This window comes from Phacochoerus africanus, chromosome 2 (genome assembly GCF_016906955.1).
Source record: "Phacochoerus africanus isolate WHEZ1 chromosome 2, ROS_Pafr_v1, whole genome shotgun sequence".
NCBI classification, from domain to species: domain Eukaryota; kingdom Metazoa; phylum Chordata; class Mammalia; order Artiodactyla; family Suidae; genus Phacochoerus; species Phacochoerus africanus.
Window position 1 is genome coordinate 256,975,116 of NC_062545.1, and position 13,686 is coordinate 256,988,801.

The window sequence follows — 13,686 nt, forward strand, 5'->3', positions numbered from 1 at the left end:
GCCAGGACGTGGTGGAAGGAGAATTCTATTCCAGATGTCGGACTCTGAAGTGTGGACTCTCTGAGGTGTGCCTTGTTCTCTGTCCTTGTGATCCTCACAGTGGGCTACTCCACCCCTCGCCCTGCTTTCTGCGAAGCAGAAATGGCTCCGCATGATTTGAAGGCCAATTCACCCAGTGCTGGCTTGGGAGGTCCCAGCTCGCCCTCTTCCTGCTTTGTCTTTCGTCTAGCTGCAGACTGAAAGCGTCTAGCTGCGTCTTCCCCCCTCCAGCACTGGTGAGTAAAGATGTTGGGGCCACAGGTATGCGTGGCCAGGAGGACCTCCGCTCCTCCCTCTCCAGGTATCCAAGCTGCTGTAGCTCAGGCACAGTTGCTGGGGACCTTCAAAGGACAGCAAGACATGTCCTTATTTTGGAGCATCATGTTGTGCAGCTCAGGCAGCCGGGAGTCCAAATTTGTCCTCTACCACTCACTAGCTGTGCAACTTTGGGCAAGTAACTTTGCCTTTCTAAACACACTTGCAGAGGAATCTTCCTAGGCTTAAAGTTCCCCTGGAAGGGGAACCCTCCCACCCAATGACTTACAGCCTCCAAGTCAGGCCCAGGAATTTCAGAAGCAACAGTTCCAGAAACTCATTCTTGTTTCTTATTCAGAGTACACGTGTGGGACCGTGGGCAGCAGCTGCTGGGAGCTCCCTCACCCCCTGGGGTTTGGATTGAATGGGGAGGTGGCTGGTTCAAGACAGGGAAGGAAGTCATGACCTGCCCTGGAGGCATGTCAGTAACCCGGCCTGAAATTCACAGGAGGAATCCATAAGCAGCAAAAGCCTCTTGATTCAGAACAGAGGCACAAGGACTTGGGCCTGGGAAAGGTGATGTTTGTAAGGCCAGAGGGCTCCTTCATTCACCATCATCCTGACTGCAATTATCTCCCTGGCGCTGACTCTGAGCCTGGGACTCTGAGCTCACACACAGCATCCCAGCCTCCATCAGAAGCAAGTAGCAGTATTCCCACTGCATTTATTTCCTGTGACTGCTGTAACAAATTACCACTGGTTTAAAACAGCACTGATTCAGGAGCTCCCTGGTGACTGAGCTCGTTAAGGATCTGGTGTTGTCACTGCTGTGGCACAGATTCCTTCCCTGGCCCTGGAACTTCCCCAAGCTGTGAGGGTGGCCAAAACCAACCAACCAACCAATCAACCGTTCAATCAATCGCTAATTTGTTCTCAAAAGTCCAAAATCAGTCTCATCTTGCTCAAGTCAAGGTATCAGCAAGGCAGGTTTCTTTAGCAGGCTCTTGGGGCTAACCCACCTCCTTGGCTTTTTCAGCTTCTAAATGGTTGCCTGTATTCCTGGGTTCATGGCCCCATCCTCCATTTTCAAACTGCATCGCTCTGACCTCTGCTCCCATCATCACAACACCTTTTCCCCTGCTGTGTCATCTCTGTCTCCCTTTTGCAAGGACCCTTGTGATAAAATCTAGAATAACCTCCCCATCTAAAGGCCTTAGTCACATCTCCCTTTGCCATATAAGGTAATATCCACAATATCAGGAATCTGGTTATCTTTGGGGACCACTGTTCAGCCCCCACACCCATTTTCTCGATGCAGAACTTGGGCTCAAAAAGGTGAAATCACTTGCCCATGACCACACAGGCTTTGGGGTCTGATATCAGACCTGGGGCCTGACAAAGCCCTCGGCAGCAAGATGAAGGTCATTCCCTGCAGGGTGCTAGAACTGGAAAGGAGCACACAAGCACCCCCTGGCAGGGGCTGCGCTTTCAGGGATACTGGCTGCCTCAGAGCTCAGTGGAATCCAGGGCTCTGACCTCAGGGGGTCTCCTTAATCTGGGGAAGGGAGAGGAGCAGCTAAGAGCACCATTGGTGCAAGTCTGTGGAATCAGCTGCCCCCAACCCACTTCTGGCAGACTCCTGGACATGGGGCTGGGCAAAGCAGCACATCTCAAACGCTTCAAGCCTGGGCATGAAGGAAATGGGCCCTGGGGCTGGCAGTGGGGCAGGGGAGCAGACCATTTTTGCCCCCTACCCACCCACTCCATGTGTTTTTGCTTCTAACACCCACTGCCCTGGGCTCCTGGACCAGCTTGGTGTGCACAGGCGGAGGGCGGGAAGAGACTGGAAGTGATGACGTTTCTCCACTGCCTCTCCTCTCTCCATTAGACCTTGTCCAAAGACTGAAAACATGAAATCCTTGTCCCCTTAACCTGAGTGGGGACAACTCTGAGCTGAACTTACACTCGAGGGTTTCTTGTGGGATCAGGGTGCAGCCATCCTCCTAGGTCTCTGGCTAAAATCACATCCTGCTTCGCCTTCTCACCTTCCCTCTTGATTCCCACACTGCTTTGCTGGCCTCTTCCCCCCCCCCACCCCCACCCCCCCCCGCCACATCCTTAGTGAGTCACCTGCATACACATGCTCATCTCAGAGTGGGTTTCTGGGACCCGCCCTAAGGTAGGCCACCTCTCTACATGTACACACATGTACATTGTAACTTCTGCCTCAAAACATACCTGTGCATTTTTTTTTCCTTCTTCTTTTTTTTTTTTTTTTTTAGGGCTGCACCTGCAGCATATGGAAGCTCTCAGGTTAGGGGTTTTATCAGAGCTGCAGCTCCTGTCTATGCCACAGCCACAGCCACAGCCACATGGGATCCAAGCTGCATCTGTGACCTACACCACAGCTCATGGCAACACCGGATCCTTAACCCACTGACCGAGGTCAGGGATCGAACCTGCATCCTCATGGATACTAGTCAGATTCTTAACCCACTGAGCCGCAATAGGAACTCCCATTGTACCTATGCATTTAAAAAATTAATATGTAAGTTTCAGGTGTCCAGCATTAATAGTTTAACAACTGTATATGTCTGTGCATTTTGATCTGAAAGTATTATCTGCAAATAACCTTCAAGGAAGGTGCTCCAAGATGTGGGTGCAGCTCAAGCGCCCATGCACACCCACTGTGACCTTCAAGAATGAGATGATGATCTGGGTCCTCCGTCTGTCTTGCCCACCCCTCTCTCCATGTCGAGCGATCAAAACCCCAGTCGCACAGGCAGGCCACACAGCACGCTGGATCCTAACTTTGTTCAGATCTCTTTATTGAAAAATTAAAGTCATAAGCTCTGTATATAAATACACTGACGTCTCTGGTCACCTGCAAGGCCTCTGGATAGGCTGGGGGTGCAGTGGGAAGCCAGGGTCTTGGGGTCCCCAGGGGCGTGGGGAGGGAAATAAATAATAAATACAATAGGGGATGAGGAGCTAGGAGGAATGGGGGTGATTGATGCTTATTTGTGGCACTGAAGGTCCTGCGAGATGCGCCCCCTGGCTGGGGGCCTTGTCCACGGATTCTTATGTGACTTCACTGGGCATCTGGGGCCGCGCCAGGTCCCAGCTGGCTGGGAAGCACAGTGCCCCCACCCAACCCAGAGTTACAGGCCCTGGGAGGCCTCGGGTGCGCATGTCAAGACACAGGTGCTCAGCCTCCCCCTTCTTTTCTCTCCTTCCTGAAACCCACATTTGTATGGATCACCTACTGTGTACCGGGCATCGCACCAGCTCCCGACCTGACCTTCTGTTTGCCTCGCCCTGCTCTCTTCTCCCGGTTCTGGCCCAGTGGGCCAGGAAGGAGTCGGGGATACATTCCTGCTACCCTGGCCATGCAGCCCCGGCCCTCAAGGAGCTCAAGGGTGCCAAGAGGGAGGAGGGACCAGGGCCGGGGCTGGGCAGTGGTGGCAGGTCCCCGGCCTCCGCCCTTAGAGCGTCACATTGAACTCGGTGACCAGAAAGTCGATGTAGTCACGCTCCTTGGTCTTGAAGGCCTCTGCGATGATGCGCGCGGCCTCCCGGTGCTCCTTGCCCCGAAGCGTCACCCCGTTTACCTCCAGGATTACGTGGCCCACCTTGAGCTGCCCACAGTTGTGGGCTGAGCCGCCTCGCTGCAGGGGTGAGACACAGGGCATGAGCACGTGGGGCACCTCAGGGCTCAGCTGACCTGGCCTGGACCACCCGCTGGCCTGCCACTGTTACCAAGGAAGCTACGCTCTGGGGGTCCACCGCCCTGATTAGGACAGCTGAGGCTCAGCGAGAGCAGAGGCGGGGTGGTCGCTGGGTCACCTCTGGGTGTGGCAGACCCCTGGGATGCTGAAAGAGGGACCTTCAGGGAAGGAGGGGCCAGTCAAGCAGGCCCCCGGGGATGTACCTGAATCGTGACGATCCTGGGCAGGGGCTGGCGGGTGTTGGCGCCACCCTCAATGGCAATGCCCAGGGTGGCTGCACTTTTCTTCACACGGACCAGGGTGGATGTGGGCTCCAGGAGTCCGGGCTGCAGGTATGAGGAAGGAAACCAGTGACAGGCCTCTTCAGGGACAGGGGCGGGGCTGGGGGCTGGACTGGCTCTGACCGGCCTCTGGGTCAGCAGGGCGCAGACCTCAGCCCGGGCTGGGAGCCTGCAGTGTCTTAGCCCTGAGCACAGCTTTCTAATTCTGAGGCTCAGGAGGTTAAGGGGCTTGCACAGGGCCGCCTGGTGGCGGCACCAGGACTTGAACCCCCGTCTGAATGCCTTGCCACCCCACCGCGTTGGAACCGAGTTTAAAGGAGTTCCCGGCATGGCGCAGCGGAAATGAATCCAACTAGGAACCATGAGGTTGTGGGTTCGATCTCTGGCCTCGCTCAGTGGGTTAGGGATCCGGTGTTGCCGTGAGCTGCAGTGTGGGTTGCAGACGCGGCTCAGATCCTGCATTGCTATGGCTCTGGTGTAGTCCGGCAGCAACAGCTCCGATTAGACCCCTAGCCTGGGAACCTCCATATGCCATGGGTGCGGCCCTAAAAGGACAAAAGACAAAAAAAAAAGAAAGAAAGAAAAAAGAAAGATCCTTTAGCCCCGGGCTTGTCAGTGCCAGTGGCGAAGGGAGGACTCAAATGGGGCCTTCAGCCTCCGAGTACAGCATTCTCTCCAGACACCCACATCCCTCCAGTGACGGGGGCTCACGACCTCCCCCGTGGTCGCTTGTCACCTTGCTCCGGATGTCCTATCCTTCACGGGGGCCGGCCTTCCCCCCACCCTCTGCACCCCGCTCCTTGCTCACCGGTTTGCTGGCCCCCTCGGTGGTCCTCTCGCTCCGAGGTGTCTCCTTGCTACTCCTGCTCTTGGTGGATGCCATCTGTCTGCCTCGGCCCGGGGCGCTGGCCTCTGCCTCCCCGGCGTCCACACCACTGTCCTCACTCAGGGTCTGCCCGCTGTCCGAGAGCTGGGAGAGTGTGGAGGCTGCTGGGAATGGGGAGCAGGAGGAGGGCAGTGGTTTATACAGCTGAGCTTCAGGAGGGCTTCCTGGAGGAGTTGAGCTGCAAGCTGGAAGGCTGGGGAGGGGACTCCCCGGGCAGAGACCCCCCCTGCTATCCTCCCATCTACTGAGACCTCTGCTTCCAACTGGGCCTGGCCTCAAGGCCACCACTTCCAGGACATCTGCCTTGACTGCCCCTGGCATAATGATTAAAACAGAGGTCAGGAAGTTCCTGTTGGGGCTCAGAGGAAACCAATCTGACTAGCATCCATGAGGACACAGGTTCCATCCCTGGCCTCACTCAGTGGGTTAAGGACCTGGCATTGCCATGAGCTGTGGTGCTCAGATCCCATGTTGCTGTGGCTGTGGCAGAGGCCAGCGGCTACAGCTCTGATTCCACCCCTAGCCTGGGAACTTCCACATGCCGCAGGTGTGGCCCCTTAAAGATGAAAAAACAAAACAACAACAATAACAACAAATCCCCAGAGGTCAGGAGGCAAACCCATCCCACAGGTATGGGTTGTTTTTTTGTTTTGTTTTGTTTTAAACTTTCATAGTGCTATCAATTTTATTTTTTATTTTATCTATTTTATTTTTAAATTACGTAATGAATTTTATTACATTTATAGGTGTACAACAATCATCACAACCAAATTTTATAGCATTTCCATCCCAAACCCTCAGTGCCTCCCCCCCCCAACCCCCAACCTGTCTCATTTGGAAACCATAAGTTTTCCAAACTCTGTGAGTCAGTATCTGTTCTGCAAAGAAGTTCATTGTGTCCTTTTTTTAGCACTATCAACTTTAAATGATGGACCAACACATTCAAAGGAGATTTCACATAAAAATTAAATTTCTACCTTCTCAAAAAAGGAAGGTCTGCTGTGCCTGGTATATGTCCCTGCTGAGCTCCCCCTGGCTTTGGCTGAGTGGTGGGCCCATACCCTCTGGCTCTCCAGTCAAATCCAGGCTGCTCTGCTGCATATGTAACATCTTGGCCCCTGAGTTTGAGACAGTCTGGAATCTGGCAGGTAGGGTTTGAATCCCCTCTGACCAGCTGTGCAATCCTTGGCGAGTTCACAGCCTCTCTGAGCCTCCACGTTCTTGTTCTAGCACAGGAGCGATGATGCCTATCTCGTGGGGTTATATAAAGACTAACAGATATGACGTCTGGGGTGAAGCAGTCAAGAGAACAAGGCTTATGCTAGGCTGTTAGCTCACAATTACTTTCTGTGTCTCAGCCTTTTCATCTGTAAATGGGGATAATAACAATACCAGCATCATACGGATGCTGGAAGGATCAGATGAGTTACTTTTATAGGAAAAGCTCCATGAACAGTGTTCCCAGCACAGGGAGTGCTGTACACCTATTGGTTTTTATTATCATGTGTGTCTCTCTGGGAGCTACGTCCAGAGGGAACCATCTAGGAGAGCTCGGGTTTCTCTCACCACATCCCGCCTACTCTCCCCTTAGCTGCCTTCCCTCTGTGAGCTACAGAACGCAGGGACCCCACATTCTGCATCCTAGTCTGCCCACTGCTGGGCATAGAGCAGGGCTCAGTATACGTCCTCTGACCTGTCCCACCTTCCCTGGCTAGAGCAGCCCAAGTATCACTTTGGCCACAAGAGGGCAGCAGAACCCAACTTGCTAACACGAGCGAGGGGACCCAGGCAGGGCCTGCGAGGGCTCAGGCTCTCTACCCTTCCCGCCATCCCTGCATCCCGACGTTCTCTGCAAATCCAGGGGCTGCAGCCTTGGGCTGGCCTCCTGGGTGTCTGGGAGGTCCAGCCAACACTCGGATTCTGCAGGCCCGAGTCAGACCTCCAGGGGTTCAGGGACTGCAATTTCACTGGCGGCCTGTGCCCCAGCACCTGCTCCCTGCCTGGCCCTGGGGAACAGAGATCACAGAAGCCACCCTTGCTCTGAACAGGCTCTGTCTTCTTGGGGACAATGGTAGGTGAGTGCAGGATGACCAGCTCTGGGGGCCCTAGAGGAGGCCAACCTTCCCAGTGACCTGGCAGGACTGGCACTGTTACCTTCAGTGCCGGGTGGGAAAGCTCGGCAGCCTGTCCACAGTCACACAGCCAGTAAAGGCAGAGCTGGGGTGCACATCCCTGTCTCTCCCTGCATGGCCCCTTCCCGTGGGCTCAGGACCCTGTCCCCTCGGCCCTTTGGCCCTTGGGGGAAACGCCTGGGCTGGAAGGCCCCTGGCTGGGTGAGCACCTGGTCCCACCTTGGCAGATCGACCCCAGACAGGACCCCCTAAGAGGGCACAGCGGCCGCGGAGCCCACCACGCCCAGGGTGTGCGGTACTCACTGCGCGTCTGCGGCAGCGCCCTCACTTCGTTCACGTCGGGCTCGCTGTCCGGGCGGTGCACCTCCACCATGACAAAGTGCTGGTTCGTGCTGGTCTGGTCTGGGCGGCCCGAAGGGGAGGGGGGCGGGGGGGCGCCCCCCGTCAGCAGCAGAGCCTCTGCAGGGGGGCTTTTCAGGTGCGGGGGTGACTGGACCCGCGGGAAGGGGCCGATGGGGTGCTGGTTAACCAGGGCCAGATGGGCGTCCAGCGGCCTCTTGGAGCCGGGGTTGGCAGGGGAGACGGAGGCGTAGATGGGGGAGGGGGGCGAGTCCTGCGCCGAGGAGGCCTCCTGGGTCGGGGCAGTGCCCGCCGGAGGGCTGCGGTTCCGAGGGGCCGAGAAAACGATGCCAGAGTGGGAGGACGCAGAGGAAGGCGGCTGGAGGTCCTCTCTGCCCGGCTCCCTGGCCTGGGTGAGCGGGTGGTCGCGGCCTTGGGCCAGAGGTGGTGGGGGAGGTGGTGGCTTGTAGCTGGGCAGCCCCTTGGAGGTGGCCTTGACATCGTCCTGCCAAAAGACCCAACAGGAGTAGAAGGAGTCAGAGCCCATGGGGGCTGTCAGAGGGGAGACCCGAGTGGCCAGTGGGCCAGGCTGCAGCTGGAATTCTGTCCCCCTCTGTCAGCTCTCGGCCACATTGCTCTGAATAATGCAACACCCAAGTGGAAAACTTCTCCAGGCATCTCGGCAGCTGATAAGCATCGGGACCTTGGCGGGTGTCTCTGGGGATGGCATCATTACCTTTGGGAATTGAAGTTCCTGGCATCATCCAGAGCTTGTCACAGGGGACAGTACTTAATTAGAGGCAGGACACAGGGATGGAAAAACAAAACAGGCCTTTCTTCAGCTTTTCTTTTTAGAGGATTATCATGGCTACTAGAGACAGGAGGTGAGATAGGAGTAGAGGGAGAGGATGGATAGAAGGTGAACAGACGTGGTCTGGGGGGACTGTGTGGCTCTGGGCAGGGCTCAGCACCTCTCTGAGTGCACCCCTGGGCAAAGGAGAACTGCACCTGCTCCGCAGAATTGTGGGCAAGTGTGTGATGTGTTAGCAGGGGTCTGCGACCCAGCAGGTGCCTGGGGACAGTGCATACTGTCGGTAACTATGCCCCCTCTCCCTGTGCCAACACCCATCACTGGCACAGCTCTGATGGCAGTGCGGGCACTGTTCCAAATGCTTTACTTAGATTAACTGACTCTCCCCTTGCCACAAACTTATGGGGTAGTACACCATTATTACCCCCATTTTACAGATGGGAAAATCGAGGCACAGAGAGGTTAAGAAACTTGCCCAAAGTCACACAGTGATGGCTCTGGAATCAGGCAGTCTGATTCTAGAGCCCAGGCCACTTAAGGGGTAGGTGGGTCAGAATCACAAAGTGACGCTGCTCAGACTGCAGATGCATGCACGTGGGCAGGAGGTCACGTGCACAGGGACAAGGGTCACGTTTAACTCCCTCTTCCAGGGTAGCCACGAGGCCTCCTCGACAAGTTCTGTCCACACACTTCAGGCTTCAGTACTTGCTCTGATAAGGTTTAGATAATGTATCAAAAGTCACACCAACTCGGCAAACAGTCCAACAGCCTGACAGCCCTGTTTAAAACCCATAGAACTAGAGAAGGGCTCACAGAGGGACTCTGCCCCCTCCCAGGGGCTCTTGCCAGGGAGCCAGCCCTCAGGGCCTCGGCCAAACCCTGGAGGGCAAAACACAGGGAGCGTCTTACCAGGGAAACGTCTGAGAGGGTGTTCATGGTGCCCCGGACGGCCTCCCCAGTTTCCTCCAGATCCAGAGTGTTCTAGAAGAGAGGAGAAAGCCATGTGAGCAAACACAAACCGAGAGGGAAGAACCAGTCTGCCCTCTGGGCCACCCAAGTCTCTGGGCCCTGTGACCCCTCGCCTGGTTTCCGCTCCTGCTGCCACGCCCCGCTCCGTGGGAATTTACTTCCAGGCATTAATGTCCATTTTCCTGCCATTCACTCTGGAATCAGTTTCAAGGATCTCAATCTCCCGGAGGCTTTCCAGGCCTCTCCTGAACTACGTGGAGGTGCTGTGGGGCGGCTACAGCTCCCCACTTTATTTTTCTCCTTTGCACTGATGACTCTTCACCCAAGGGCCACGATGTCATCTTGACAGACAATGTCTCTGCAGCTCATCACCCTCCAGGGCCTTTCTGCGTTACTCAGAGGAAATTCCAACCTCCACCCTCATTGTGCCTGGGGAATGGGCCCTTTGCTGCTACTCTTCCAACAGGATGAGGCGTTCCTGCCTCAGGGCCTTTGCACTTACTGCTCAGCCCGCTCCACAGTCCTGGCTCACTCCTGACTTCACTGACACCAGCCCTGCTTAAAACAGCGCCCTCCCCACTCCCTCACATCATTTCTATCTAACCCTTGACCCCACTTTCCTTTTCTGTATAAGACGCATCATCATCTGAGGTCATACTATTGATTTGCTGACGGTCCGACGTTCCCACTAGGATAAAAACTCCTCAAAGGCAGGACTTGTGACTACAGGTCCCTACTCTGTCCTCCACGGTCAGGATAGTGGCCGCTTGATAAATATTTACTAAGCACATTAGTGAATCTGTGAATGATCTGATGGGTGAATGAAATCATAACTCGGGCTGTCACGGGGAGGGAGCCTGAGAAGGCAGGGAGTTGAGCAAGGCGGCTACGGCAGGTCACAGGGACAGAACTAGTGGTGGCCTGAATGAAGGTGAAGGTAGCAGGAGGATGGAAGGAGCCTCCCGAGTCCATGCCCCTAAGGAAGTGGCTGCCAGGTGGCTCTTCCAGAGGGACCATCATCTCTGATGAGCTTCCCGAAGCCTTGAGCATTCTGGGAGGGCAAAGGGCAAAGGGCAAAGCTGAGCCGTGGGGCCCCACCCACTGACCAGAGGCTCCGCCCTCCTGGCTCTGAGCCTCCCTCACCCAGGGCTCCTGATCTGGTTTCCTGATGACTCTGGGGCAACGTCAGGCCAGGACAGCTGCCTTGTTTCACCAACAAAGCTGAGGCTTATGTTCAAACCTCAGCCTCCTGGCCTCTGCTCTCCAGCCCGGTCTCCTGCACACCGCCTCACCGGAAGACACTGCCAACAGCCTCGATGACGGTGACACAAGGGCGGAGGGATCCTTGGGGAGGAGGTGCTGCTAATCCCCCAGTGAATTGCACCCAGTTCTGCCACTCATGGCTGAGCGACCAAGAACTCCAAGCTGTGGAAGGCTTACAGAAAACTCCAAACTGCAGAGAGCCGACTGCACGCCAGACATACATGGTCTCATTTGGTTCTCCCAATGACCCTGCACGGCAATCCTTCTGTCACCACTCATGTCTTGTACACTTGGTCGGGGGGAAGTGACTTGTCCAAGGCCACAGGGCCGTTCTACAGCAGATCAGGTTCTTCCTCCGTCAGGGTGACCCCAAAGCCCATGCAACCTTACCCTGACTCCAGAATCGGATAGGGCCCTGATACTGTAGGAAGCAAAGGGCTGCAGGAAGACCCTCTCGGACACGAGAGAGAACCCCACCATCGCTGGCCCCCGGCCTCAGTCACTCCCTGCTATGGATGGCCTCCTGGAGCCAAGAAGGGAGGCAGGGTGGAAGGGTGGGAGGCTGAGGGTGGAGCAGGGACAAATACCCAGCCTGGAGAGGAAGGCCTGAAGTGGAGCAAACGGCAGACGGGTTGTAGCCGTGCCAGACTCCATCTGCTGAATCCAGACGCTCAGGAGCCCCGAGTCCCCAAGCCATGTTCCTCGTGCATCTGAAATAGCTGCAGACAGCAGGCTAAAAACCCGGGGGATGTGTCAGCGGAAACAGCTCCAAACAGGCTTTGAGAGGAGGATCAAGGTCAGAGCTCACGCGGGAGCTGGCCCGCGTGTCCTGGCCCCCTCCCCACCTCTCAGCCTCCAATGCTCTGGCCGCCCCCGCTCCTTCCACCCCCATGGAGGCCAGACAGTAGCTGAGGGTTTAGACCTAGTGGCCCAATTCATCCTGCCAGGTGGGCCCTTTCATCAATTCTACAATGGAGGTGACTAAGACTCAGAGAGGGAAGGCCACCTGCCCAAGGTCACACAGCAAGGATGGGGGAGGAAGCTGAACTCCATTCAAGGTCTGACTCTGTTATCCAGACTACTTCCCAAAAGAGCCAGGATGCCCTCGGGACCTGCTGCCGTTGCTCCCCAGCTCCTTCCTTCTCAAACCTGTGGCAAGTTAGAAAATGTCCTTCCTTTCAGAGAGAACTCCTTTTCATCTGAGTTGGGCCCAATCAGGGCCCAGATATCCCACAGTTCCTGGTCTGAATGAAATCATGACAGGTCATCACCCGGGCCAGCCTCCACCAGATGGACCCACGATTCTGGAAGTGGAGGCCCGCGAGGTCTTGCATGGCCCAGATGCCACCTCAGCAAAAGGAGGCTCTCTCTTCCCCTCCCCCTGCCCCCCTCCTAGCCCAAGTCCCAGGCTCTCCTGACTTTGCCCCTCATTACACAGGAGGGCTCTTACATAAAGGTGCTATTTTCAGCTCTTTGTTCTGCTGGCTTCTTTCCTCTGATGTCAGAACCTAACTTCTGCCCCCACATGCACCAGACGCCTGAGGCTGGGGCGCCCTCCCCTTTCTGTACATAGGAAAATCCAGGCACTGAGTCGCCAAGGCTTCTGGAAGGTCACAGTGGGGGCTGTTGAGAGCAGGAGGACGGTGGCAGAGGGGGAAACCGGGGTGGGGGGTGAGAATAAGAGGGAAAGAGAGAAGGGAGAGGCCTGGGGGGAGAAAAGACAAAGAAGGGGAGAGAGAAGGGAGGCGGAGCAAGAGAAGATGAGAGAAGAGCAGAGGCGGTGGCCCGGCCAGAGTTAGGGCCGGGGATGAGGAGCTTGTAGCCCCAAGAATGATGGGCTCGTGGGAGGGCAAAGCCAGAAAGTCCTGGCGTTCCTGGGGATGGGCCGCCCAGAGTGAAGGGGACAGGTCTCAGGGTCCAGAAGGATCAAGGGGCCGGACCCCGGGGTGATGGCTGTGCTGGTGGGGACGCCACCAGCCTCTCCGAGCACGGGTTGGGGTGGAAGTCAGGATGCTGGAGGGAAGGGCAGAGGGAGGACAGGGAGAGAAACGATCCGATCACAGGACGAAGCCGCCCTCACTCGCGAGGCTGAGGCCGCGGGAACTGGCCCTGGGCTTTTTCCGCACCGTGTCCACTCCTGCTACCATGTTTGGCCACCAGATCTCAGAAGCAGGAAAGTCCCCAGGAAGCCTGGGCACAAAGCCCTTCCAATTCCGAGACAGGGGTGTCCGTGTCTTGTCCCAGCACAGCCCTTGCTTCCTCCCTTGCCCTTGCATCTCCATCCGAGTGGTCCCAGGAGAAGGCCATCTTTCAGCGTACAGAGAGGGGGATCCAGAATCTTCAGGCCAGGGCTGGAAGACCCCTTAGGAAGGCGCTGGCAAGCAGGGCTCCAGGGAGGAGTCGGGGGGCCGTGAACCTGGCTGGGGGGAAACCTGCATCTTTATTTTCAGTAACCTCTAACCGAGATGTAGTATCTCCTTCCATCATGAAGGGAGGCAACGCAGCCCGGCAGAATCAGCAGTGCCTGTGACACTGTCACAGATCTTTCATATCACATTGCAGGTGCTGCAAAGTCCCAATTGTGCTCAGAGCCCCACAAGTACAGCCGCTACCGACCTGCCCATCAGACTTCGACCTTGTTATCCGACGTGCTGGTGAAGAAACACACGCTTTACCATTCGTTTCTGTATTGTGAACGTGGCATTTCATTATCCGATTTGTTCCCTTTGTGATCCTATGTGTTTTCTTTTTAAATCTTTAAAACTGTTACTCTGAGAAAGGGGCCCAGGGCCTCACCCGCCTGCCAGGAGGGTCCATGACCAGAAAAGTTGAAGACCTTCAGTCCTAAGTCAATGTTTGGTTCAACTCTCCCATTTGACAGCTGGGAAGACCCAGGCTCTGAGAGGAGCAGGGGCTGGCACAGTTCCAACAGGCTCCGACCCCCATGGACTTGGTTCCGTTTGGTGGAAACAGCTTCCAGCCC

At 56.1% G+C, this 13,686-nt stretch overlaps 1 protein-coding gene across 4 annotated transcripts in view; it reads right to left on the reverse strand.

The window, feature by feature from the left end:
* Positions 1-3,101: 3,101 nt before the first annotated feature.
* WHRN (whirlin) overlaps positions 3,102-13,686 on the reverse strand; it is an 84,278-nt gene continuing 73,693 nt past the window's right edge. For 2 of the 4 annotated variants that reach the window (XM_047768245.1, XM_047768243.1), the window contains 5 exons: positions 9,381-9,452; positions 7,625-8,165; positions 5,112-5,290; positions 4,226-4,348; positions 3,102-3,962 (listed from right to left, as the gene is read on the reverse strand). In XM_047768245.1, coding sequence (XP_047624201.1) covers positions 3,780-3,962; positions 4,226-4,348; positions 5,112-5,290; positions 7,625-8,165; positions 9,381-9,452 — 1,098 coding nt within the window. In that variant the 3' untranslated portion in view covers positions 3,102-3,779. Of the gene's footprint in view, positions 3,963-4,225; positions 4,349-5,111; positions 5,294-7,624; positions 8,166-9,380; positions 9,453-13,686 lie in introns of all 4 variants that reach the window. The other 2 variants (XM_047768244.1, XM_047768241.1) reach the window with 1 other exon arrangement.